This window comes from Siphateles boraxobius, unplaced genomic scaffold (assembly GCF_051911475.1).
Source record: "Siphateles boraxobius isolate OS27281-9 unplaced genomic scaffold, OSU_SipBor_1 5, whole genome shotgun sequence".
Lineage (NCBI taxonomy): Eukaryota > Metazoa > Chordata > Actinopteri > Cypriniformes > Leuciscidae > Siphateles > Siphateles boraxobius.
This window is the reverse complement of record NW_027509141.1, coordinates 35,025,001-35,050,149: the sequence shown is the minus strand read 5'-3', so window position 1 is coordinate 35,050,149 and position 25,149 is coordinate 35,025,001. Positions and strand designations below refer to the sequence as shown.

At 36.0% G+C, this 25,149-nt stretch overlaps 3 protein-coding genes across 3 annotated transcripts in view; 1 reads left to right on the top strand and 2 right to left on the bottom strand.

Moving 5' to 3' along the window:
- Window positions 1-2,710: 2,710 nt before the first annotated feature.
- Window positions 2,711-4,141, bottom strand: LOC143711980 (uncharacterized). The gene is made up of 4 exons (XM_077204215.1): window positions 3,937-4,141; window positions 3,628-3,830; window positions 3,435-3,548; window positions 2,711-3,039 (listed from the first exon to the last, which is right to left on the bottom strand). The coding sequence occupies exons 2-4, from the start codon at window positions 3,811-3,813 to the stop codon at window positions 2,956-2,958; spliced, it is 384 nt and encodes a 127-aa protein (XP_077060330.1). The 5' UTR covers window positions 3,814-3,830; window positions 3,937-4,141; the 3' UTR covers window positions 2,711-2,955.
- Window positions 4,142-4,415: 274 nt separating this feature from the next.
- Window positions 4,416-6,527, top strand: LOC143712147 (glycine N-acyltransferase-like protein 3). Its single transcript, XM_077204347.1, has 5 exons — window positions 4,416-4,609; window positions 4,692-4,799; window positions 4,883-5,006; window positions 5,096-5,222; window positions 5,965-6,527. The coding sequence occupies exons 1-5, from the start codon at window positions 4,535-4,537 to the stop codon at window positions 6,389-6,391; spliced, it is 861 nt and encodes a 286-aa protein (XP_077060462.1). The 5' UTR covers window positions 4,416-4,534; the 3' UTR covers window positions 6,392-6,527.
- Window positions 6,528-11,054: 4,527 nt separating this feature from the next.
- il17rd (interleukin 17 receptor D) overlaps window positions 11,055-25,149 on the bottom strand; it is a 42,191-nt gene continuing 28,096 nt past the window's right edge. The window contains exons 4-13 of the mRNA XM_077204213.1: window positions 21,486-21,604; window positions 21,231-21,351; window positions 20,951-20,995; window positions 20,658-20,809; window positions 17,353-17,418; window positions 16,949-17,003; window positions 16,742-16,852; window positions 15,111-15,295; window positions 13,113-14,031; window positions 11,055-11,926 (exon numbers count right to left, since the gene is read on the bottom strand). Of these exons, the coding sequence (XP_077060328.1) occupies window positions 11,805-11,926; window positions 13,113-14,031; window positions 15,111-15,295; window positions 16,742-16,852; window positions 16,949-17,003; window positions 17,353-17,418; window positions 20,658-20,809; window positions 20,951-20,995; window positions 21,231-21,351; window positions 21,486-21,604 (1,895 nt within the window). The 3' untranslated portion in view covers window positions 11,055-11,804. The remainder of the gene's footprint in view (window positions 11,927-13,112; window positions 14,032-15,110; window positions 15,296-16,741; window positions 16,853-16,948; window positions 17,004-17,352; window positions 17,419-20,657; window positions 20,810-20,950; window positions 20,996-21,230; window positions 21,352-21,485; window positions 21,605-25,149) is intronic.

The following is a 25,149-nucleotide window of genomic DNA, read 5'->3' as shown; positions in this document are numbered from 1 at the left end:
ACTATACATAGAATTTTTTTTGTCAAAATTAAAAAAATCTTTGGAAGATATCACTGAACATTTCACTGAAAAAGGTGAATAAAGAATTAGAGTCAATGTTCATGTTTTGAACTGAGGGGAGAGCCGGGATGGTTGAAACACTTTTCAGATAAACTCGTTTTCTAAGATAAGGTTACAGATAGATTTTTTGTGTGTGTGTGATCAACAACTCACATATGTGTTCTCTTAGTATCATGTGTTATTCGGTAGAAACATAGAATGATTCAAGTAAAAATGTACTTTGAACGGAAGTTGGGTAACAACTCAGAGCGGAACAATTGAAACACAGGGGTGGGACGGATGAAACATAACAGTTTAAACGGTAACTATTCATCTAATTCTTGTTTTTATGAACAATACCTGACAGGTAACTTATGTACATATTGTTACAAACATATTTTGTCATTTATTTTCATTTTAAGGTTCATATTAGGCTATCATTTTTGTTCTGTCGCCCAATAAACAATCGGCGATAAGCCTTTGCGCATTTTGCGTAATCTTTCTAATAGGCTATTTTGAAGACAGACAAATCCGTTTACAATTAATTCTTACATTTATTCCTTGAGTCATATTGAGTGATTTAGTCATATTGAGTGTTTTCCTATGACCAGGTTTAACTGGCACGAGTCGTTGTTTCAACCGTCCCGACAGCGCCTCCAGCCATTTAAACCTGTTTTGTCTGTAAACTAATAAACTCTGATATTATACACTTAAGGTTGTGATGCAGTACTAACACACCTGCCGTATTATTATTACAATGGCACATGAAACAATAAATACAACTTGTCAGTCAAAAAAAGTACCGCACGAAAGATTTCACTAACGACACTCAAAAACAGCTTTCCGGCTCTAACTTTAAAACGGCAAGACGTGAAGAAGAAATGTTTTCGCGGGTCTGGTAGGCATTGCGTGCTGTACGTGCCGACGAAATTTGACGTACATAACGTGAGTGGTTTTCGAGGAAATCTTAATGTTTCATCCGTCCCGCATTTCAATTGTCCCGGGTCTCCCCATATAGCTTGTTTTGGGGTGTGTTTCTTGTCAAACAAAAAAATTACTTTATTTTTAATAATTAAAACATGCCATTATTTTATATGAAAAAGTTAATAATTGAATAGAACATATTTTTTTATTAGATCAGATAACATTATAATTTGTCATGGGCATGTTGTCACATGTCACTTTCATTCTTTCGAGGTAAATCAAGAAAAAAATATACACTGTATTAATGAACCCCCCCCCCCCCCCCCCCCATAATTGTACTAGACATTAGTGAAATTAATGTGTGAAAAAAATTATACTAAAAATTAATGCTCTGAACACCAAGTGAATTTACCCACTCTGAGAAAGTCAAAAAGTGTCAGGTTGTGCCCGCTCTCCCACTACTTCTAAAATGTTTCATTTTCTAACTGTGGTATATGTGTACATATTATGTGTGTCTGAATATTCCTAAACACTATGACAATTATGGAAGTTCATTGTTGTCATATTTAACATAAATAAATAAATAAATATATTATGTAAAATATAGTATTACAAACATATTACGAAGATGCAGAAAATCACTTCCATTTTTTAAGAGTTATTTTGAACAGTTAGTGCTGTTGTCTGAAGGATTGTAGGCAAACCAAATCTCAGACTAATTCACACCAAATACAGAACTTACAGCTTGCAGGAGCAAAACTAACTTGTCACATTCAAAATGTTATTCAATGTGAAATAGCATAGATTCATATAAACCTGTTTTCCCCCTAAATTTCTGTATTTGCACTGCACTAACGCTCATTTGTTTTATTTGCAGATGAAGAATGTGGTATTCTTTACAGAAAAAAGAATTTGACTATTTCAAGTGACATAAATAAGAAATTATTAAAAAAGGAAACCTGGAAATTAAAAAAGTTAACAACAAAAAAGCCAAATGTAAATCTTGCATCAGTTCATGCTGATGTAGGCAGCGTCATAGACATGATTGACACATTTGACAGACCAGGAGATGCCTATACAGAAGTCACCTTTGCTCGAGCTGGAACATATGCAGCTGCTTTTGAAAACAAACCAGGAAAGAGGATTCCCAAGGCTGGAGTCTCTGCAGAAGCAGGAGTTGGACGAGCTCGAGCTGAATTCAGTGTGTTCGAGGCCGAAACCAAAGGTCCCAACGCCTCGGCTGGAGCTGGAGCCAGTGTGGTTGAAGTCGGAGCAATGGCTCGGGCAGAAATAGCCAGCGCATCGGCTAAAGCCGGTCCAGTTGCTGTGAAAGTGGGACTTGGAGTCGATACAGGAGTATCTATTAGTACGAGTGGGGTGGAGGCCAAATTCCTGGGATGTGGATTCTCATTTGGTCCAAAAACCAGTATATCTTTTTTGGGTTCAGAAGTGTGTTGTGCAGTCATGTAGTCATACATAAATGTCTGATTTCAGAGTCAAACTGAACCTCAGTTATTCCAAAATAAAAGTCACAGAAGAGCAGTTTTGACTTTCTGCGTCATTTGAAAAGAAATTTAATCAAAAAATGAATATGATGTAATTTCTTAACCTCATGTCGTCTCAAACATATGCTGGAAGTTTATGTAAATATTAAACAGAAACAACAGTCTTTCTGAAATCTCAACAATTTCTGTATTATTAACCTGATAAAACACAAATATGTTAAATCAATAAACAAAAGATTCAATGCTATGAGAAAATTAATTTGCATTTTATTTTATTTTTTTGACAAGGCTGAATCGATGTTACACGAAGAGAAATACAGGCTTTTAAGTAAAGTTGAAAATGACAGCTTATGAAATGCTTCAAAAATATTTTACAATAATGATAGTGATGCGTATTATTAACATACCACAAGTATATGAGGCATACATTATCAAAGCATGCACTGCTGACAACATTCCACCATAGGAAACATCTCCATCATAATTCTCAGGCACATTGATCTGACAGCAATCGTTTAGGGATGTAGTCGTTTCCCGGCACTGCAAGAACAGTGAAGGAGCAGGTCATGTTCTGAGAAAAATAAGAAATATATATATGGTATATTTATATATTCACATTTCAAACACTATGCATGCAAAAATGATTACACATTTCTTCACAAAAATTCAATAACACATTCAATTACATGCAAAATTATTGCATTGCATTGAATTCTTGCTTTGCATTGCATTACATTATTGCTTTGCCAAAAACGCAAATAGAACACATTAACATTTACACTGGGGTTCAAACTGTATATGCCTCAAATATATGTACATAACCAGAAAATGTTACATTTATGTAGTAATGCTCTTCACTTGTCTCAAAAGATTCTATAAAGATTCTATATTTATTAAAATGCATCACAAAACACAAGAAAATACAAACTCTGAACTCTCTAATCATCAATAGATGTTCTTCCTCACCTCAGCGTTAGACTGTAAAGCACAGTGTGTCAGATTCACACTCGCCTGATTCTTACACACAGTCTGTTCAGCTCGGATCTGTAACATGTATTTAACCCGTGCAGGAGGATACAGCTGCAACAAACACACACATTATTAGCAAATCGATCAGAGTAAAGCAGATGTGTATGTCACAAGATGAAATGACACTTACCTGAGTCGTGTCTGATATGATATCCACCACTTTAAACGCATACGGGTAGTTACTCATGAGATTGTGGAAGTTCATGGCAAAGTTTGCCACGTTCATGACATTACTGTTGTAATTTTGTATCATGTCTTCCCCTGAAACAATAAGAGCTGCGAAAATGGATGCAAAGAGGATCCGAATGCAAACCATCCTGGCAGGTTCCGAATCTTGGGGAACAAAAGCAGTCAAAATCATCTAGGTGTATCAGTATGAGGGTGGAAACATTAATAGTCATAAATATAGCTCTTATTCAGCCCTGACGGTTTAACACACCTCGATTTATACGTCAGTGAAAAGCTTCTCGTGTTTCTGCATCCTGCTGATGAGAGACGCTCATGCTTGACTTCAACTCGCTGACTCAAACTCTAGAAGAGATGCATAGCTTTTCCATCGCAGATGATCACAGAAAATCCATTTCATATTCGTACTGTATGTTCTTCACGTTTACGTCATCATCTGCAGGTCACATGACCAGCCCAGGACCCGATGCAGAGCAGGAGTCTAGTAGATCTCCTGCTGAAAAACTCTCAATGAACGATTATTGCTTGGAAAAGAACGCTTTAACAAAGCGGTTTGCTGGTTTTACATAGTGTAAACTGGTTTCAGAGTGCCCAAAACTGTCAAACCAAACCAGTATAATCCGGTCAGTTGCTCGTATTTATCCGATAAGCACACATAAACACATGCAAACTTTAGTTTAAACAGCATGAAAGTTTTAGTTTATGTGATAGAAATGATCCACTTCCATTATTAACTGCTATAATCTGTGAGTGAAACCCACAGCTGCTGAGACTTTTAAAACACTTCCGTATTATTATTTAGCAGATTCAGCTTTAGATCGTGATTTCTGTGATGGTCTGAACGGCACAAGATGATCGTTCTCAGGACAGAGGAACTCACACAAGCTGAAAGCGTTTTAAAACAGTTTTTTCCAGAGTCCATCAAGGTGAGGAGATTCTCAAGAAAGTATTTTGCTTTATACTGAAATCAGATTCCCACAATGCTTTTAGTTTCACTTTTTTTTCCAGGTTTATGGCTGTATATTCAACATAAACAGAGGGAAACCTCACAATCTGCAGGTTATTGCAGACCAGTGGCCAAATTTCACTTTCATTATTTGCAAACCGAAAGTTCAGGTAATATCATTTTACAAATCTAGACATTTATGAGTTTCCACTTTAAGAAAACCAAAGCATATGTAAAAACATTCTTGTTGCAGGGCACAAAGGACCGGGAAGGAGATTTCAACATATACAGCATCTACTCAAAGAGCAAAGCCAGCCTGAGGAACTTTTTGGACACACCTGGTGTGATCAATACAGACTCATTCACATTACTGGCAGGTAACGTTACACACACTCTATTCGCTGTGTTAACTCTTGTAGTTGACTGTGGTTAAATGAAACATGCACTAACCTGTTGGTTGATTAAGGCCTAGACATCAGGCATTCAGAAGCGGCTCAGGAGTTTGCGGATCAACGTGGACTTCCTTGGAAAGTTCAAGTAGTGATGAATGTGTTCCTGTTGCAGGACGCAGAACAGCTGCAGTTTAAAGACAGGTATATCACCATCAAATCATCCTCTTGATCAACACAGCCTGCTGCTTAATATTACAAAACATGTTCATAAACCCACTGAAGAAATATTATATATCAGCTGTTATAATTTCCATTTATTTTATATTTTGTATGGAAGGTTGTTTCCTATGGAAGCTCATTTCTGACACATGTGAAGTCAAAATTATGGCATATACTAAATCATAATTATGAGATGAAAAGTGATATATCATAATTACGATTTATGTCAATTTCAACTTTTCATCTCATAATTAAGACATATGTTCATTTTGATTTTCTTCTCATATGCTAAGACTTAATGTCATAATATCATCATTCATATCATTTTGACTTTTTATGTTATGATTGTTTTTTTGTAAAATATAAATAATGACTTTTTATCGCAAATATTACTTAATTTCATAGTTTTGCTATTTTTTCAGGGTTTCTCTAAATGAAGTTGGCACATTTTGTTGTTTCCAGTAAAATAGGAACAATAAATGGAAATGGGAACATTTGGAAACTGGAAGTGGGAACATTGAAAAGGGAAACATTTGGAAACTGGAAATGGGAACGTTGGAAATGGGAACATTAGAAATGAGAAAAGGGGACGTTAGAAATGGGAACATTGGAAATTGGAGATGACAACATGGGAAATGGGAACATTTTCAAAATCTTGTTCTTGCATAGAGTTGTCTTAAATCTCCCTTGTTTTAATATTTGGCATTTTCTTATTTCTCTTCAGTGATGTGAGTCCTGCTGGTGTCAGCTTTCCTCCGCTCAGCGCAGCTCACGCGGATCTGGTGAACAGCACATGGAAGTATGGCGGAGACCGTAACAGCTATAACTCAGTGCTGAACTACATCGCCCATAATCCTTCACTCTGTGTGATGGAGGAGGGCGGCACTGAGCCCGTGTCTTGGCTGCTGGTGTACCAACACGCTGCTCTTGGTTTACTTTATACATTACCACAACACAGAGGTAAAGGCTACGGCAAGATACTGGTGTGTATGATGGCCAGAACACTCCTGGAGCGAGGACACCCTGTGTATTGCTTTGTGGAAGAGGAGAACGACACTTCCTCCAAGCTTTTCACATCACTGGGGTTCCAGCGTTCAGCGCATTACAGGGCTGTGTGGTTTGAGCTCAATAATCGACAGGTCAAGAAATAGAAATCTAAATCACTTAAAATGTCATTCTTAAAGTTTTTAATATCCACTTCATTATTTGTAATATTTTCTATATTTCTAGCATACAAAAAAATAAAATAAATCTGTATATATGCACATTTAAATCACTTAAAATGTCACTGGAATATTTTTCCTTCTAAATATCAGATGAGTTGAATGACTTCTCTGGAGATTTTACTTTATATGGTTTACCAGTGTGATTACTGAAATGTTCTTTTCATGTATTCTTTAATGTCTATATTCGATATCTTAATGCAGTAACAGTGCTTGCTTATTCAGCCCGGATTCTAGAAATAAAATAGATACTTTTGTGTTTGAGAAAGGTCTTCAACGTGTTAAAACATATAGGGGTCTATAGTTTAAGAGACCATTTCTCAGTTAAAGACTATATTTTCCATTTAGACTAAAGAATAGTTCTCCTTGAGAGAAAGAACGCATTATCTTGATGTTTTGAGAAGACTCTCCTGTTTATAGTTAGAGGCCAAATCCAACATTGGCTGTGTGTCGTGTGTGTGTGTGTATGTGTTAGTCTTCTTGGTTACAGGTTAAGGAACCACTGGCATTAATGGAGATTGACTGAGTTGTTGTTCGGGACAGGCTGGCACCCAGCGACCCAAATCTGAGACCTGGAAGGTCACGACGTGCCTAACTTCAGGATCCGAGTGTCAGACGCATAATCCATGGAGATATGCTTCCGTCTATCTGTATATGTGGGGAAAATTACTGTTTATCTATTCCTTAGCCAATCAGAATCATTTAACCTGTAAACAGAATCAGATCAGGAAGAGCTTTATTGCCAAGTGTGCTTGCACACACAAGGAATTTTCCTTGGTACTGAGGCTTCCAGTGCACATATACAAATACAGATACAACAAGTAATAGTAATACAAATAGTAATACAAATTCTACAAATAAAATTATAAAAAATATGAAAATACTATAAAAATATATGGTCACAGTTGGGTTTTGTCAGAATAAACATTTACAGATAATGAACATATTTACAGTATTTTGTATAGTATGAATAAATATAAATATCAACTGAATTTTTAAGATATTGCACTAAACAGTGGGAGTGTTGCACTTACAGGCATATGCCTTGGGAGATATGTTAACTGCAATGGCGTATTAGACCTTGGAAATAGTATAACTGCTGTGATCTGTGTAACTGTAAGCGGGGCGGCCTATGTACTCCTGTGAGAGTCTTGAAGCTGAACTTCTGCTGATGAAACTGCAAACTATCTTCAGTAAAACTTTTCTTTCATTTATTATCTGGTTCTGGGTCTATATTGTAACCCCTTACAATATATATATATACACACTCACCTAAAGGATTATTAGGAACACCTGTTCAATTTCTCATTAATCCAATTGTCTAATCAACCAATCACATGGCAGTTGCTTCAATGCATTTAGGGGTGTGGTCCTGGTCAAGACAATCTCTGAACTCCAAACTGAATGTCAGAATGGGAAAGAAAGGTGATTTAAGCAATTTTGAGCGTGGCATGGTTGTTGGTCCCAGACGGGCCGGTCTGAGTATTTTATAATCTGCTCAGTTACTGGGATTTTCACGCACAGCCATTTCTAGGGTTTACAAAGAATGGTGTGAAAAGGGAAAAACATCCAGTATGCGGCAGTCCTGTGGGCGAAAATGCCTTGTTGATGCTAGAGGTCAGAGGAGAATGGGCCGACTGATTCAAGCTGATAGAAGAGCAACTTTGAACAACCGAGGTATGCAGCAAAGCATTTGTGAAGCCACAACACGCACAACCTTGAGGCGGATGGTCTTCAACAGCAGAAGACCCCAACGGGTACCACTCATCTCCACTACAAATAGGAAAAAGAGGCTACAATTTGCAGGAGCTCACCAAAATTGGACAGTTGAAGACTGGAAAAATGTTGCCTGGTCTGATGAGTCTCGATTTCTGTTGAGACATTCAGATGGTAGAGTCAGAATTTGGCGTTAACAGAATGAGAACATGGATCCATCATGCCTTGTTACCACTGTGCAGGCCTGGTGGTGGTGGTGTAATGGTGTGGGGGATGTTTTCTTGGCACACTTTAGGCCCCTTAGTGCCAATTGGGCATCGTTTAAATGCCACGGCCTACCTGAGCATTGTTTCTGACCAGGTCCATCCCGTTATGGCCACCATGTACCCATTCTCTGATGGCTACTTCCAGCAGGATAATGCACCATGTCACAAAGCTCGAATCGTTTCAAATTGGTTTCTTGAACATGACAATGAGTTCACTGTACTAAAATGGCCCCCACAGTCACCAGATCTCAACCCAATAGAGCATCTTTGGGATGTGGTGGAACGGGAGCTTCGTGCCCTGGATGTGCATCCCACAAATCTCCATCAACTGCAAGATGCTATCCTATCAATATGGGCCAACATTTCTAAAGAATGCTTTCAGCACCTTGTTGAGTCCATGCCACGTAAAATTAATACAGTTCTGAAGGCGAAAGGGGGTCAAACACAGTATTAGTATGGTGCAAGTTTTTTTTCGTAAACAAAAACTGAAACTAAAACTATTGGTCAAAAAACATTTTCGTAAACTTAAATAAAATTAAAAATTCTAATAAATAAAAGACTAAAATTAAACGAAACTAACAACAGTTACTGAAAAACTAACAGAAATAAAATAATAATTAGCAAAAATAAATAATCGTTTTCGTAATTAATAAGCTCTTTACTTTGGCGGGAAATCTTACCTGTGGCTGTTTAAGGAAATGCCTGATATGGCGCTTGGCTTCATACGCGTGAAGAAGTTGCCGAGGCGATTAACCGCTGTCCTTCTGTGATGCGTTCAATGAAGGACCTAACGTAGTGTTCACATGGCTAGTGCTGAGCGCTGTTCATTAAGGATGCGTCTGTTGCAGTGGAATGGGAAATAACACAAGGTAATAAGACGCAAGTTGGACTTCTTTTAACTTGAGCGCAGCATTTTTTGAATGCCGTTTCATTTGCGAGACGCGGGTGCAACAGCAAAACAAGTCCGTCAAGCACAAAAAACCTTTAATGTAGGCTACCAGGCTAAGTACTGTATGTTTCAGATGTCATGTTTTCATGAAAGTTGACAGGGTTAAAGGTGCATTTAATATTATTATCCACGTGGAGACATTTCCCCGCAATGTATGGAATAACAGGACACAACACACACACACACACAATCTTTGGGGGGACTCTCCATAGACGTAATGTTTTTATACTGTAGCCTACAAACAAACTGTATTCTGTCTCCTTACAGTACACTAACCCAACCCCTAAACCTACCCATCACACAACTTTCTGCATTTTTACATTTAAAAAAAAAAACTATTTTGTATGATTTATAAGCTTGTGTACCTCAATTTAGGTCCTCACAATAACACGAGTCCCCATGAGTCTGTGTGCATTCAGGTTTAAGTCCCCACCAGGTTTTAAAAACATGTACACACACACACACACACACACACACACACACACACACACACACACACACACACACACACACACTGCATAGATACTTTATTATTTAATCACACTGGCTTTACAGCAGGTTGTGTTGGCTGAAGTCAGATGAATTGAGCTGTTTTTTTTGGGATGTGTGTTATGTACCAGTGGTCACTCTGCTACATTTACAGCTGAAAAAAGTAAACTAGGCATGTTTAACAAGATTTCATCTTTAATATGAATTAGTTTTGTCTGATTTTTTCAGGTTTTTCTTGTATACTTTTAAGTCCCATTTATTTGGTGCTTTGTTCAATCTCAAACCATGATTTTATTTTTATTATTAAGATATTATTAAGATTTATTATTAAGATTCTGAATAGAAATGCTTGCGAAATAAAAACTAAACTAAAACTAACAAAACCATTAATGAAACTAACTAAAACTAAACTGAAATTTAAAGCAAAATTGAAAACGATATTAAAATAAAAACTAATTTAAAAATGCAAAACTATAATAACCTTGGTATGGTGTTCCTAATAATTCTTTCGGTGAGTGTATACACACACACACACACTTTAAAAAAGATAATACATTAAATGCATATTTATAGCATTCAACAAATCTGCATGCAAGTACAAATTCACTTGAAATGTCACTCAGAAGTTTTTAATCACTTCATTATTTGTAATATTTCTAGCATACAAAAAAATATATATGCAAATATAAATCACTTAATGTCACAGTTTTAATCACCTCTTCATTATTTGTATCATATCATTTTAATTTTGAATGCTTATTTGTAGCATAGAAAATAAATCTGCATTTATGCAATATATATATATATATATACTGTATATATATATATATATCATATTTATAGTACATACAATTATGCAAATGTGCAAACTTCAAAATGTCACTATGGATGTTTTTTTATATGCCTATTTTTAGCTTAAAATGAATCTGCATACATACATATAAATCACTTAAAATGTTAATGCTTTAAACATCTCTCCATTATATGTCATTTTATTTTGTATGCATATTTCTAGCATTCAAACATCTGCAAACTGTTTAAAGCAGTATATACTGTGTAAGAATAGTATGGTAATGTGTTATTTTGAACAAAACCTTTTAAATATTCTTTTATCATTCTGAGATTATTCAAGCATTTTTCCTAAAACACTTCAGTAATAACTCAGTCACAATGCGTATAAATCTTAGTTTTATTAAGTCGTTTCTCCTACATTAGAGTACTATAAAACAGTACAAAGTTTATATAATGTAGAAATGACTTCTAATATTCTAATAAAAACTGTACACAACCTGGATAAAACAGAGTACACACAATAAAACTGTTTCAGAAATGGCACATGTCAATTTTTTAGCTTGTACTTCCCTTTGCCATAACCTACGCTAATCTGTTTATGCATTTTTGAAACTTTTTTTTAAGATCCATTAAAAGGCCTAAAATCATTAAAAAGCTCTTAAAATGCTTGTTCTTCAGTGAAACGATACCAAGGCTAATGTGACGTACACAAAGTGCTGATCTACACACGTCTGCAGTGAGCACCACACGTTATCCCACACAACTGGAGCCTGTTAATGCAATAAATAAAAGTGAAATGACATGTTAAACGACTCACGCATTCAGTATAACGGTCACAGGTTCACGGAAACCCAGTTAAGGCAAGAAGATCTGAATGACATCGGTTCCTTTGTAGTAACATACACAGCTGTAATGCAAACACAAACTCAATCGCATACCTAGTACACAACAACTTTGGTTAAAAAGCGCCTCGACAAACAACGTGCCTGGGGTTTTCAGACACTGCAATGTCCAATCCCTTGAGATCTAGTCCGTCAAAGGTATTCCCTGATGAAGGGGTTGTAATGTGAAGTTGGCAGCTTGGCATGAATAGAAATTAAAGTGGCGATGCAAGTTCAGTGAAAGGCCACTAGGTGGAGACCGCGGTTATGAGTCCTTCACTGTGATGATGGATGTTGTGATGGAGCTCTGCCTTGCAGATGGTGTGTCCTGAACAGTGCAGAGAGCTGACAGCAGGGGGCTCCTCGTCTCCTGTCACACACACACACACACACACACACACACACGATCATCAACAGGCTGAAACTGCAGCAAACCTCTATCTGAACGTGCATCTACATCTACTTTTCAAGATAAAAATCTGCAGAATGGATTTAAAAGTGCTGTACGTCACAAAAAATGTCCCCATTCTTTTAAGTTAGCATCAATGCTGAAGTAAAACTGTTTCAATTATATATACAGCACCTTTAAATGTGGTGATATGTAGTAAACAGTGCATACTACAATCTAACTAGTTGCTGAAACCGTTACCAAATATTAATATTAAATATCCAGAATGCATTAAAAGAATGCATTAAAATGATGCATTAAAATGATGCAATAAATGATGCAGAATGCATTAAAATGTTTGAATTCAGAACGAATCTGTGAACAGGCTTATCAGATTCACTATATTTAATAATAACAATAATATCCAAAATATTCAAAATCATTTTTTTAAAAGTAAAATTCTAAAAATGTAACCAATCAATAAAGAAATATTACCATTGCAATAATACTACTGTAATGTAAAAATAAAAATGATTAAATCATTATAATAATAATTATTATTAAAAATAGTATTTTAATTTGATCATTATTTAAATGATTTAACTAATCAATAAAGACATATATTACTATTGCAATAATACTATTGTAGTTTAAAAATAAAAATTAGCTTTTATTAATCATTATTATAACTATTATTATTAAAAACAATAATATTCAAAATATTTTATTATAGCATTTCAATTACAAAATTAATCAAAGAAATTATACTATGGCAATAATAGTACTGTAAAGTAATAATTAAATCATAATAATAAATATTAGTATTATTATTGAAAACTTTTTTATTTGATCATTATTTAAATTAGAAAAACTAAAGTAATTAATAAAGAAATATATTACTATTGCAATAATACTACTGCACTGTAAAAAAATAATAGTCGTTTTATTTGACAAAACAGCAGTAAAATTATGATAATAATATAATGATTTCTTTTATTTTGGTGGAAACCGTAAAGCTCCTCTTTTATAAACAAACTGGGAAGATGTTTGGAATGATGTTGCATTTGAAAATACAGAAGTCTGTATAAAGGTGTCATTAAAAAAAAGGGGAATATTATTCTACAAATAAATGATACAATTATACATGCTAAATAAGCGAAATCCCTACCAAGTCCCGAGGAGGAGGACACGCTATCAGCCAGAGACGAGGTGTCGGCCTGATCCGGAGACAGTCCCTCCATCAGTGGGATGGAGAGTTCGGACGAGGGCACGGATGAATCGTAGATCCCGGAGTCTCTGGGCATCTCCGGTGGACTGGCGGATCCATCCATGTGAAGAACCGGAACCGGCACGGACAAACCCACGTCCTGACCCGATGACCCTTCCCCGAGCTCATCCCGAGACAAACTCAGCGAGAGGATCCTCGCCGGGCAGTCGCTCTCCGAGGGATGTTTCACTTTCACCTCATTCAGGACGAGCCCGGATTCGGGAAGCGGAACGGCACGTTTATTGGGCGCCGGCGCCGGCATGAGCTGCTTCTCGAACCAGTCGGGCTCCTGATCGATGTGCTGGTGCATGTTACAGATGGCCACGTATAGCGAGCGGCCCGATTTGCTCCGGAAGTAGTTGCGTTTGCTGATGTTCGGTGGCTGTGGCTCGCGGTCCGTCAGGCTAAGCTGCCGGGAATGAAGTCGGGAGAAGAGTTGAGGAAGCTGATCCATTAGTTTTAACTTCGGCGCCAGGCTGAGGGAAGTCGGCACGTCGCTCTCGTGAGAGTAGTCGAAGTAAACCGCCATGAAGCGCGAGAGATCGGAAGACTTCTGGTGCACATCTTTGATTTTCTCGGAGATCATGGCTGTGGCTACGAGGAACAGATCCCTGCTGTTCCCGGCGTCTCCGGTTGCGCTCGGTTCTCGGTTGTTCTCCTTCGATGTGGCCTTGCCCTTACGGTGTCTTTTCTCCACGAAATACTTCAGGCCTTTGGAGCAGACGGTGATGATGAAGTGAGCCTCGTCGATACGCCGGCTCAGCCAGGCCATCTGACCCTCCTTACAGATCTCCAGGTGCTCCCACAGATCCAGAGACACCTGCACATCAGACAGCACTACACCTGAAGCACTCTTATACACTCTTATACAATCAAGTGTCTTGATAAACGCATCAAAGTTTCCCACAAATTCAGGCAATGAGTAATGTCATCAGCTGGACAAAAAAGAAAAGTTTTCCTCATCCAATATGACTAATAATAACAGTAATAACATCCACACTACTGTTTCTACTGGTAAAAAATATTTTTTATTATTATTTAAATTATTATTAATTTATAAAAATTAAATCAATAAAGAAATGTATTACTATTTCACTGTAAAATTAAATAAATACTACTACTAGTTATTCAAAATAATATTTTAGCATCATTTTTGATTATTTGACAAGAAAAAAAATATTCAATAAAGTAACATTGTAACAAACATTTCTTTATTGATTAATTTATTATTTTTATTATGAAATGCTTAACTATTTTGCTGTCAAATAAAAAGATTTACTATAGTAAAATATATTCAAATTATTTTAGCATTATTTAAATGAGAGAAATTAGACAAATCAATAAAGAGCTATTGTAATAATACCTTTGTAAATTGTAATGAGCATTTAATGATAAAAGTAATAATTATAATAAATAATAAACAGCAAAATTACAACACATTTATGTCTATCTTAATTTCTTTGCTGTCAAACATTAAACTATAGAGCTTTTATTTTGGCAGAAAATAACCTTAAAGCTGCTCTTTTGTTAACCGATAACAGATTTATAAGTGATTTTCATTACAGATATTAATTTTATTTCACCTTCTGTAGAAGTATTATGATTGTTCATGTTAACTAATGTAGACCTAACTGTAAATCTCACCAGCTAATGAGACCTAAAGTATCTTTGGAAAAACAAACACTAATGAATCATGCATATAACCAGAAACATGCATTAATAAAGTTTAATAGGATACATTTATTATTATTTGTGGAATAATGTAGGTTACCAAACTTACTGCCACTAGGTGGCGTCATCCGCACACATTACAAACCCGTGGTTTTACTGACCCCAAACTTTTGACCGCTAGTGTTTTTTTGTTCATAGATTTGAACGCACATCAAGGCAAAGCCTCACCTCACACCCACAGAAGTCCTGCAGGAAGAAGGCAAAGCTCTGGATGACAGCAAGATGTTTGGGACAGTCTTTGCTGGAGTAACAGATGAAGATCTTGGGTCTGGGCCAGGGCCGGTCTGCGTTCAGCGCTGTGGTCAGAGACGACGACTCTGAACTCTCCTCGTCCAGGTGGGAGTAGATGTTTTCTGCGGAGGAATTCCAGATCAGAGACGTGAATCTAACCAGGATCAAATGAGGATTGAAGCGATTTGGGGAAAACAGTGCATTCATTGTTTCCATATGAGAACTTTTAGAGCACTAAAAGTAAAGCCTAATTTGTCCATGTAAGAGAAACGTGTGCTTTTGTCTTACATCCCTCCTCATCCACCTTTGCAAAAATGCACCAATGCAACTCGATTTACTCTTACAACTTTCCCTCGCGTTCTGTAACACATCTTTCCCTCGCATGTCAAAATGACCCGAAGCCCTAAAATTATACTTAATTTTGTTTTTTTGTCCAGAACGTTTATTTTATTTCATTTTGATAATATTTTTTCTATTTTTTAATGAAATTTCTTTTGTCGTTTTTTATTTTATTTACCTTTAATTACTAGATTTGATCAATAAATAGTAATTTAAGCACATTCCTCGCATTCTTTCAACTTAAATTTAAAATAACTCACAATTTCATGCATAACCTTTTTAATTCAGCTCAAAATGTCTTTGCCGACCTCTAATATAACACGATATTTCATGATTCTAGCCAATAGATGGCTTTATAGCTTTAATTGGATTAAATGAGCTTTTCCGCTGGGTCCTAAAGTTATTTTTTTTCAGTATGCATTCAGATACACATGTAGACATTATTAAATCATTTTTTTGCTAAAGGTTTAGCATTTGTAGTTTGCATTTTTAGGTTTTCTATGTGTACTGAAGCATTCCATTCATTCCTATGGGGGTCAAATTGACCCGCGTTTTAAATTTCAACCACAAAACTCCTCGAATCCAATAAATGTTTTTTGTGTATTCTTGGTTCAAGAAACTGCTCTTTCTAAGGTAATACAAATATAACGGTTCATTAAGTAAGGTCTTTATACACCACTGAAAACTTCTTTTTCAAGGTAGTGAGGAAACGCGCTCTGTAGCGCTGTGTGTTCGCTGTCGGCTACGCTAGAAACATGACCACACAATATGTCGACCTCCACAGAAGGAGCCCGCGGTTATGGAGATATAAAGTCTCATTCTAAGGTAATAAAAACATAACGGTTCATTATGCAAGGTCTTTATACACCACTGAAAACATAGTTATGGATCTTATATTGCATTTCTGTCAATAGATCCTCAGAAATATTACACAATGCACCTTTAAAATGCCATAGTTATTAGAAAACATCCTATAACTAAAAGTATAAGAATCAGAAGAGTTATGTCAGCGATTCTGAAGGACACGCATATAATTACAAACAAACACATGCATTACATTCAACAGGAGTTTCTTTTGTCAGGAACAAGCTGAGCTGCAACAGAAAGCGCTTAGATTCCATCATCCATTAATCCTCGTGAATGCCGTGAGATTACAGAGATCGCTTTACAGACACTGGACAAAAGCAAATCTGCGAGGGAACCGGAGACGGCTAATGACGGACACACACCTTGCTGTTTCTTGCGACACATGACGGTGAAGAGGGTGGCGAAGGCCGACATGATGACCAGCGGGACGGTGATGGCCATGGCTCGGATCGGGCCGGCCCATGGGGAATGCACTGCAACACACACACACACACACACACACACACACAACATCAGATAAATGTTCAACAAGTCCAGGACCTTCGCTTCTCTTCACACGAGTCCTTTACCTTGGCTCACATGATACTGCGTCTGTCTTCTGGTTGTGTTGTTGTCATCACGAAGCTGCGGGAATAAGAAAGTGGGTAACACTTTACAATAATGTATTAACTAACATGAACTAACCATGAGCAATACATTTGTTACTGTATTTGTTCATCTTTGTTAAAAACTCAGCTGTTCATTTATTTGTTCATGGAAGTTCACAGTGCATTAACTAATGTTGTTAACAATATTTGAATAAAGCATTAGTAAATGTTGAAATTAACATTAACAAAGATTAATAAGTGGAGTTCATTATTAGTTCATGTTAACTAATGAACCTTATTGTAAAGTGAGATTTGTTCTACTGAGTTCGACTTTAAAAAAGCGTTTAAATGAAACTCTTTTTATATGATATAATTAACGCTCTCACCTCTATTGCATATGTTCCTGGAGTGACGTCTTGTAAAACACATGTTGTTTTGAAGCCATTTTGCTCCTGCAAAAACACATTTTTAACATCAATATCTAATGCATTTTATTTAAAATGACATGCAATGTTCAGTGCAATGAAAATATGATGCATTGAATCACATTTATACAGTATCTGAGACTTTTTTGCCCTTTATTAACAAATGTGTAAGTGAATAACTGGCACCAACTTTTAAAATATATCTTAAATGCACTTGCCTACTATTTTTATACTTGATATTCAGCTTTGCAAAAAGATGCGATCTTAAAAAAAAATCAATCCTATTATCATGATTTTATATACAGTATTTTTGAAAAACGTATATTCGCAGACACATCAGCACTGAATTCTCTTTCTAATAGCATGCGTTACTTTGAGAAGAACGCTAGAAAACCCTAGATAAACTGTTGACCGTCACTTTTCACTAAGGTTAACATTAAACTTCATGATTACTTGCAAAAGCAAGACTGCAAACTTGCACGTTTACTGATGCTATCCGTTAGCGTAAGGTTTCTAATGCACTCAAATGGATATAACCTTATACCTCGATATACCTCGTAACCTCAATGCATTCATAAAGAGGAGCTGTTAGTTCGACAGCAATGGTGGGAAGCTGAGAATCTAACAGTGATCTGAGAGTCTGAAGCCTGGAATCCCCCGTTGGTGGCGTCGCACACCTCGAATTTCACATCCATCTATTATCGCTACAAACAATGCCGGCCGGCCCGGCTACAGATACGAGCGCTGTGCTCTTCTGAAAAGAGCCAGGACAATGCTTTTACACCCTTTAATAGGAAGAATGTGAGAAAAATATGTTTCAAAAAGAACCAGGTCATGTTCCAGAATGACAGACATGAAACACCTCATGTTAATGCTGAAATAATAAAAGCCCAGCATTGTGATTTCAGGAGTGCATCAGTTACAGGTGTACAGGGGGGGACAGCGTGTCCTGGGACTCGTTCGCTTCATTTTTCTTTCTGTGGTTAATTAACTTGCATTTGTTGTTTTTTACGTGAACTTTCATTGTGTTTAATGTGCTTATATCACTTTGAGTTTGAGCAAAGCTCGTTACAAATAAAATGCAGCATAGTAATAAAATAAATACCACTTCTACCACTAGTAATACTAGATATAATTATGAATAATAACAAGTATTGTTATTATTAATAATAAAACACTAAATAATTAATAAATAATAATGAATGATAATAAATACTATTTAATAAATATTTAATAATGATGATTATTATTTTTAATAATACATAATAAGTAATAAATGACTACTAAAATGAATATTATTAAATAATAAGTAATAAATACTACTACTACCACCACTATTACTACTAATAATAATATATATAATAATTAATAATAAAATTTATTGCTGTTGTTATTATTAATAAAAAATACTAAATAATTAATAAATAAATAAATACTATTACTAATAATATATATCATAATTAATAATAATAACAATTATTGTTGTTGTTATTAATAATAAAATTTGAAATAATTAATAAATACTACTACTAATAATAGATATAATAATAATTATTATCATTAATATTAGTAGTGACATTTATTGCTTATTATTTAATCATATTAATAATTATTATTAATTATCAATATTATATTATATTAGTAGTAGTAGTAGTACTTATTGCATATTATGTATTTAATAATAAAAATTATTATTATTATTATTATTACTATTATTATTATCACCATTTTAAATTCCTGTCATAGTCAAACGGATAGTCTTTACGTTTTTTTCTAACTGCATAATTCATACATTCGATTCAATTTCTCTGCATGGAGAAGAGCCGCATGAACATACTTCTCCTGTTGTGTTTCACAGAAGAAAGTCAAACGCGTTTGAAATTACATGAGGATGAGCCCTTATTGGCTGAACTCTCCCTTTAAGAGATTTATTCCTGAATACATAAAAACACGCGTCTTCAGCCAAAAAGAAAGACAGATAGCGTCTTCTAACTCCCAGCACAGTTTCAATGCGACAAAGTGCTGCGGTGAAAGCATTTCCGTTTCAATCACAACCAAAGCGTGGAAAGCAGCAGAACACGTACGTCTCTCGTGTGGCGTGAGGTTCAGGTCTGCACGATTCAACAGACAAGACTATATATTATTCCAGCAGTCTGGGAAGAACATTACACGCTGCTGGGAGCGTTAACCCTGAACATCTCACTTCCAGCCAGAGGAACTCCATGTGTGTGTGTGTGTGTGTGTGTGTGTGTGTGTGTGTGTGTGTGTGTGTGTGTGTGTGCAAAGCTTCAGCGCTAATAGAGTATGCAAACAATTACAGTTATCCAATGATGATAACATGCAAACCATTAGGAAACACTCCTCTTTACTGAAAAAATAACAACACACAACTTTTTATGGATATTTTCGATTCTTTCTGATCCGAATAAACAGGCTTTTTTTTGCTACTGTACCTTTAAGACTCAGTTAACTGGTGAAATTCAAGCTTATATCACATTTTAAAAAGCATTAAAAGGAACAAATTGCTGTATATTGTTTCATCTTGGATTTTATCTATAATGTTTGTCAAGGTTCATTGCCACAATAATGTAAAAAGAAGCTTTTTATGGCTGTTTTTGCTATTGTACATTTAAGATGGTCAGTTAACTGGTGCAATTCAAGTTTACAAAATAGATCACATCCTAAAAGGCATTTAAAGGGACAAATTAAGGATTTGATTTCTAATTTTAGTCAATGTTTATTGCCCTAAAAATGTAAATGTAGTTTTTATGGCAATTTTCCACCTTTTCTAATCTGAATAAACTTTTTTTTTTTTGCTACTGTACCTTTAAGATTCTCAGTTAACTGGTGCAATTCATGTTGTTCCTCATCAGGGTGAAGCGTTGAATATGTAAATATGGGCAGTCATTTAATAATGACCTCAAAGTTGTGAAAATAAAATTATGGCTATTTCAAAACATCCTCCTTTGCATATTATTTTTAATAAGATTGATTACATTTTCCAATGAAAATGTGAGTTTTAAAAGTGTGATACAGCATCGTGAAACACCACAGACAGCTGTAAAGTCCTGTTTTACAGCAAGCCTAACAGATTATCTCCCGTCATAAACTGGTCTGAACGACATGAGATTACGCATTTTGGGCTGGTGAACTATTCCTTCAACAACATTTGCATCTCAAAAATCACCTGAAGGCAAATGCTATGTATTTGTGCCAGAACTCTTCAATGCAACTATAAGACAAAAATGCAAAGTGAAAATGCTCACAGGTTTGCAGCGCTTCAGTCTGAAGGGCCCCTCCTGTCTGAGCTTGTAATACAGGTAGTAGATGGAGAAGCCGAATGTGGAAGGGGCGTGGTCAAACACAACATGCAAATTAGATCCCAGTTGAGAAACATTCAGCATCTTGGGCTTCCAAACTGTCAGGGAAAGAGAAAGAAGTGTTTCGGTTTTATTTAAGATCTCTGTTTAGGCCGTTTCACAGCTTGGTTAACAAAAACAGATGAATTGGATTTGATATCTTTTTTTTCTCTCTCTCTCTCTCTCTCTAAAGAACTCACATGGTTTGCAGACGAGGTTATCCGGGCCAAGAAGCACTTCACAAGCTGTGAGAACGCAAGGAACAAGGAAGAGAAATTACTTCATGTTTTGAATTTACTAAACTTTTCCATACCAGTTAAGTCATTTTAAACATCCATTAAGTTAGAATATGACACTATAACTGATAGTAAATGCCATTTTGTGTACCAGAATATTTTAAATTGATCAAATTAAATATGGTTTCAAAAGTAGGACAGAATAAGGTGAGTATGCATGTTATGTTTTAGGCCTAACACTCACTGTTAGTGCGCAGAAAAGCCGGTGGAAAGAAGCTGTCGTTCAGGAACGTGGGAAACGGCACGATTCTGACCATGTAGTCGGCCTCGAAAGCCAGACCGGCGAAGGGCTGTGAGCTCATCCTCTGTTGGAAAAATGCAAAAGGGTGCCAAACAGATGAATATGAGCATAAAATTTCATTTTCCAGAAAATTATTCATCTGATATAAACCATATTACTATATATTCAGTTTCATTGAACACAACCCCATATACTTACAATGGTTTTGTAAGAGAAATTAAGCTGGCGTGGATCCTTTAGGATCATGTGCTGGCACTGTTTTCCCTCTGGATTCTTGTCCTCCAGATACACTCTGAATCCTTTCACATGTTCAATACCTAGCAGATCAAACAGGTTGTATGAAATACAGGGGTTTAAACAATAGAAAAAGCACAGTATAAATCCAGATGGCTGACAGGTTTAGTTTTGAAAATGCATATATATTATAATACAGATCTTATCCTAAAAAGTATTAAACGGGACTTTTTTTTTGTTGATTTATAATGTTAGTCAAGGTTTATATCCCCGAATGTAGCTTTTTATAGCCATTTTCCACCCTTTCTTATCTGTATATTGGCTTTTTTTCTACAGTACCTTTAAGATTCTCAGGTAAATGGTGCAATTCAAGTTTATAAAAAGCTTTAAAAGGGACATATTTTTGCATTTTATTTTTTTCTTGGAATTGATTTCTAATGTTAATCAAGGTTTATTGCTGCAAAAACGTAAATGTAGCATTTTTTGGCCATTTCCTGTTTTTTCTGATAGACATAAACAGGCTGTTTTTGATACTGTACCTTTAAGATTCTCAGTTAACTGGTGCAATTCATGTTGTTCATCATCAGGGTGAAACGTTGAATATGTAAATGTGGGCGGTCATATGATAGTGACATCACAAATTACTATTTCAAAACATATCCCTTTGCATCTTAGTTTTAACAATTGTTTTTACAATTTCTAATGAAAATGGGAGTTTATAACACCATAGACAGCATTTACAGCATTAATTCGAAGTGCAAATTCAAACTTGCTCAAGTCCCACCATAAACTTCCAGGACTGGAAAAGGCATGCATAATTTTTTCCCCCTTTTCTTCCCTGTTTTTTATTTATTTTTATAAGCACCCCTGAAAAAAGAGAGGAGGCATTTAGCACAGCAAGAGGATAGGAGCATGCGTGCCAGCGGAGCGTTCCCGTGCCCTTCAAAGTGTGCCAGCCTGCCTCGCTTTTAATTAGATTTCTGTCTTATCAGTTGCAGAGGGAAGAGGGTAGAAGAAAAGTCTCCCGCACACATTCCGTGTGGTTTCGATTACCAGCCTGAGAGAAATCAGTCTTTGTGCCGGGGTGTAACTCCACACCTCCGCCAACCTACAGATAGCATCAAGAGAAGCCATCCCATCACACAACCTTCAAAAACATGACTGAAGGTGAAAAAAAAGCTGCGGAACTGGTTTTGCACTCTCATTTTCCTCGCTTTTTATCATTCACTCAACGGGTTCCTTTAATATTAATAGTGGTTAGGTAACAATTCACAATACGGTTCAATTCGTTAACATTAGTTAATGCATTGAATTGCATGAAAAAAAAAACCCTGGCATTTATTAATATAGGTTAATATTAATTTCTACATATGCATTTTTAACATTGCATGAGAAAACATTTTTAAACAATGACAATTTATGAAAATGATATCAGGGAAACTTTTTGACCTAAATATTCAATGTGCTTTTAACACATGTTCACGTTTCTCCAATGTTGATTAATCGTACTGCAACCTGCATGATAATATTTAGAATAGGTCACCCAAAAATTAAAATTCTGTCATCATTTATTCACCCTAAATGTCGTACTACAACCCATATGGCTTAAAAACAATAAAAAGGAGAAATTCTGAAAAATTATCATGCTTAGCCGATTCAATGACAGTGAATGGGAGCTCCAAAAATTACATAAAAACAACATAAATGTACTGTAAATGTGAAGCATTTGACTTGTGTGCTATAATCCCATACTTCTGAAGCCAAATTACACTTTTGTGTGGGAAAATGACTGAAAACGAAGTCATTACTCCCCTCAGCTGCAGCTCTCAAATCTCATTTCCATCATTCTGTCGTCAGTGAAAAAGCAAACGCCATTGTTTCTCGTAACTCATGCATGTTTGAGATTTGACAACTATGGCGAAGAGAAATATTTTCAGTGAAGAAGAATGGCATACGATATCTCTGAATATGCAGTAGTGCAAGTGAGATTTGAGAGGTACAGCAAAGCAGAAGTGAAAAATTATTTAAATTTAGGCACTTTGTGTTTTTTTGTGTACTGGTCAAAATATGCTTTCATTGCATGAAAAAAAAAAAACATCTCAGATTTTCTTTGGGACAGTTGCTTTTCCACTATCGGGCCAGTGTGAGCCAGGGCTAACAGCGTGCCGGAAAAAACGTGAAAAAAAGCGTGCGTTCAAGGCCAAAATCAAGCTACGTTTCCACTGTCGGCCCATTATCCCCGGAGCGCTATCCTAAAACACGCCTCTCTGGAATAAACGTCACACAACCTCACCATTTCACCAGCATTGGGAAACTAGGTGACTAAAAAAATACTAGCAAGATCGCAAAATGAACATGACACACTTAACAGACTCCAGCATCAATATTTGATGGAAGTGACAGTAGAAACGCGACTGGCACTGGCACACACCCGCATTTGCTCTGACAGTGGAAACGCGTCTAATGATGAATTTTCATTTTTTGGGGGTGAACTATCCCTTTAAGCTTAGTGCATTAGGAAAAGCCCCACACCCAAGGCTTTCTTCTTTGAGTTTCTTTAATATACACCTGAGCTGTGTCAAGTCCTGCCCCAGTCAAAAGGATTAACCTCGAGCAAACAACAGGCCACATTGTCCCGCTTGTCAGGCCAAAGCTCGCATTACCAAGTTCAATAGCGCCCTGGCAGACGGAAGCAAGGGACATCCCCGTCTTTCTCTCCACCATACACACACACACATTCCTCCGAGGAGAAAAATCACAGCACTGCTGCTATGTGCCGATCTATTCCCGTCTCTTCGACGGATCCGTGGACTGTCAGGGCCGAAGAATAATACGGCCCGGGAGGAGGGAAGCTGCAGCTTTGATCAGGAACTCTCTTTGAAGAGCCTTTCTTTCTTTGAGCTCCTCTTCCATTCTCTCCAGGCTGGAGATAGACTGAGATAAATCACCCTCATGTGCAACCACCCATGCAAAACACATGCACTTTAAAATGCACTTTGTTATGGGTTCGTGCACGCTAATGGAAAGCGCAGACACGCAGTCTGAAATCTCTTCTGTAGGACTGTTTAGGGACACACACTTTTCCATCTACTGGTTATTGATTTTAGAGGAGGGGAGTAACTGACTAACAGCAGCAACATAACTAACTATATTTTTCAGCAAGTTGACAGTATCTCAGCATTTCTATTAACAAGCTATTTTTCATGACAAAGATCTTTGTTTTTATATTGCAAACATAAATATATATAAATATAAGTGTGATAGTAAAGGCATATATATATATATATATTTATACATTTGTGCAGTCAAATAGATGAATCTGGATTAATCACATCAAACAATATTTTTGTTTATACATGTGCGTATACATATTATATATATATATATATATATATATATATATATATATATATATATATGGCTATTAATTGACATAACAGCAATAATATATATATATATATACTATATATATATATTTAATCTGTATTTATACTGTATACATTCTTTACATGTTTTGTTCACCGTACTAATAATTTACACACTTAAGATGCATGTTGTGTATATATACTGTATACACACATACACAAGCATTTATCCATATTTATATATAAATATATGTTTATGTTTG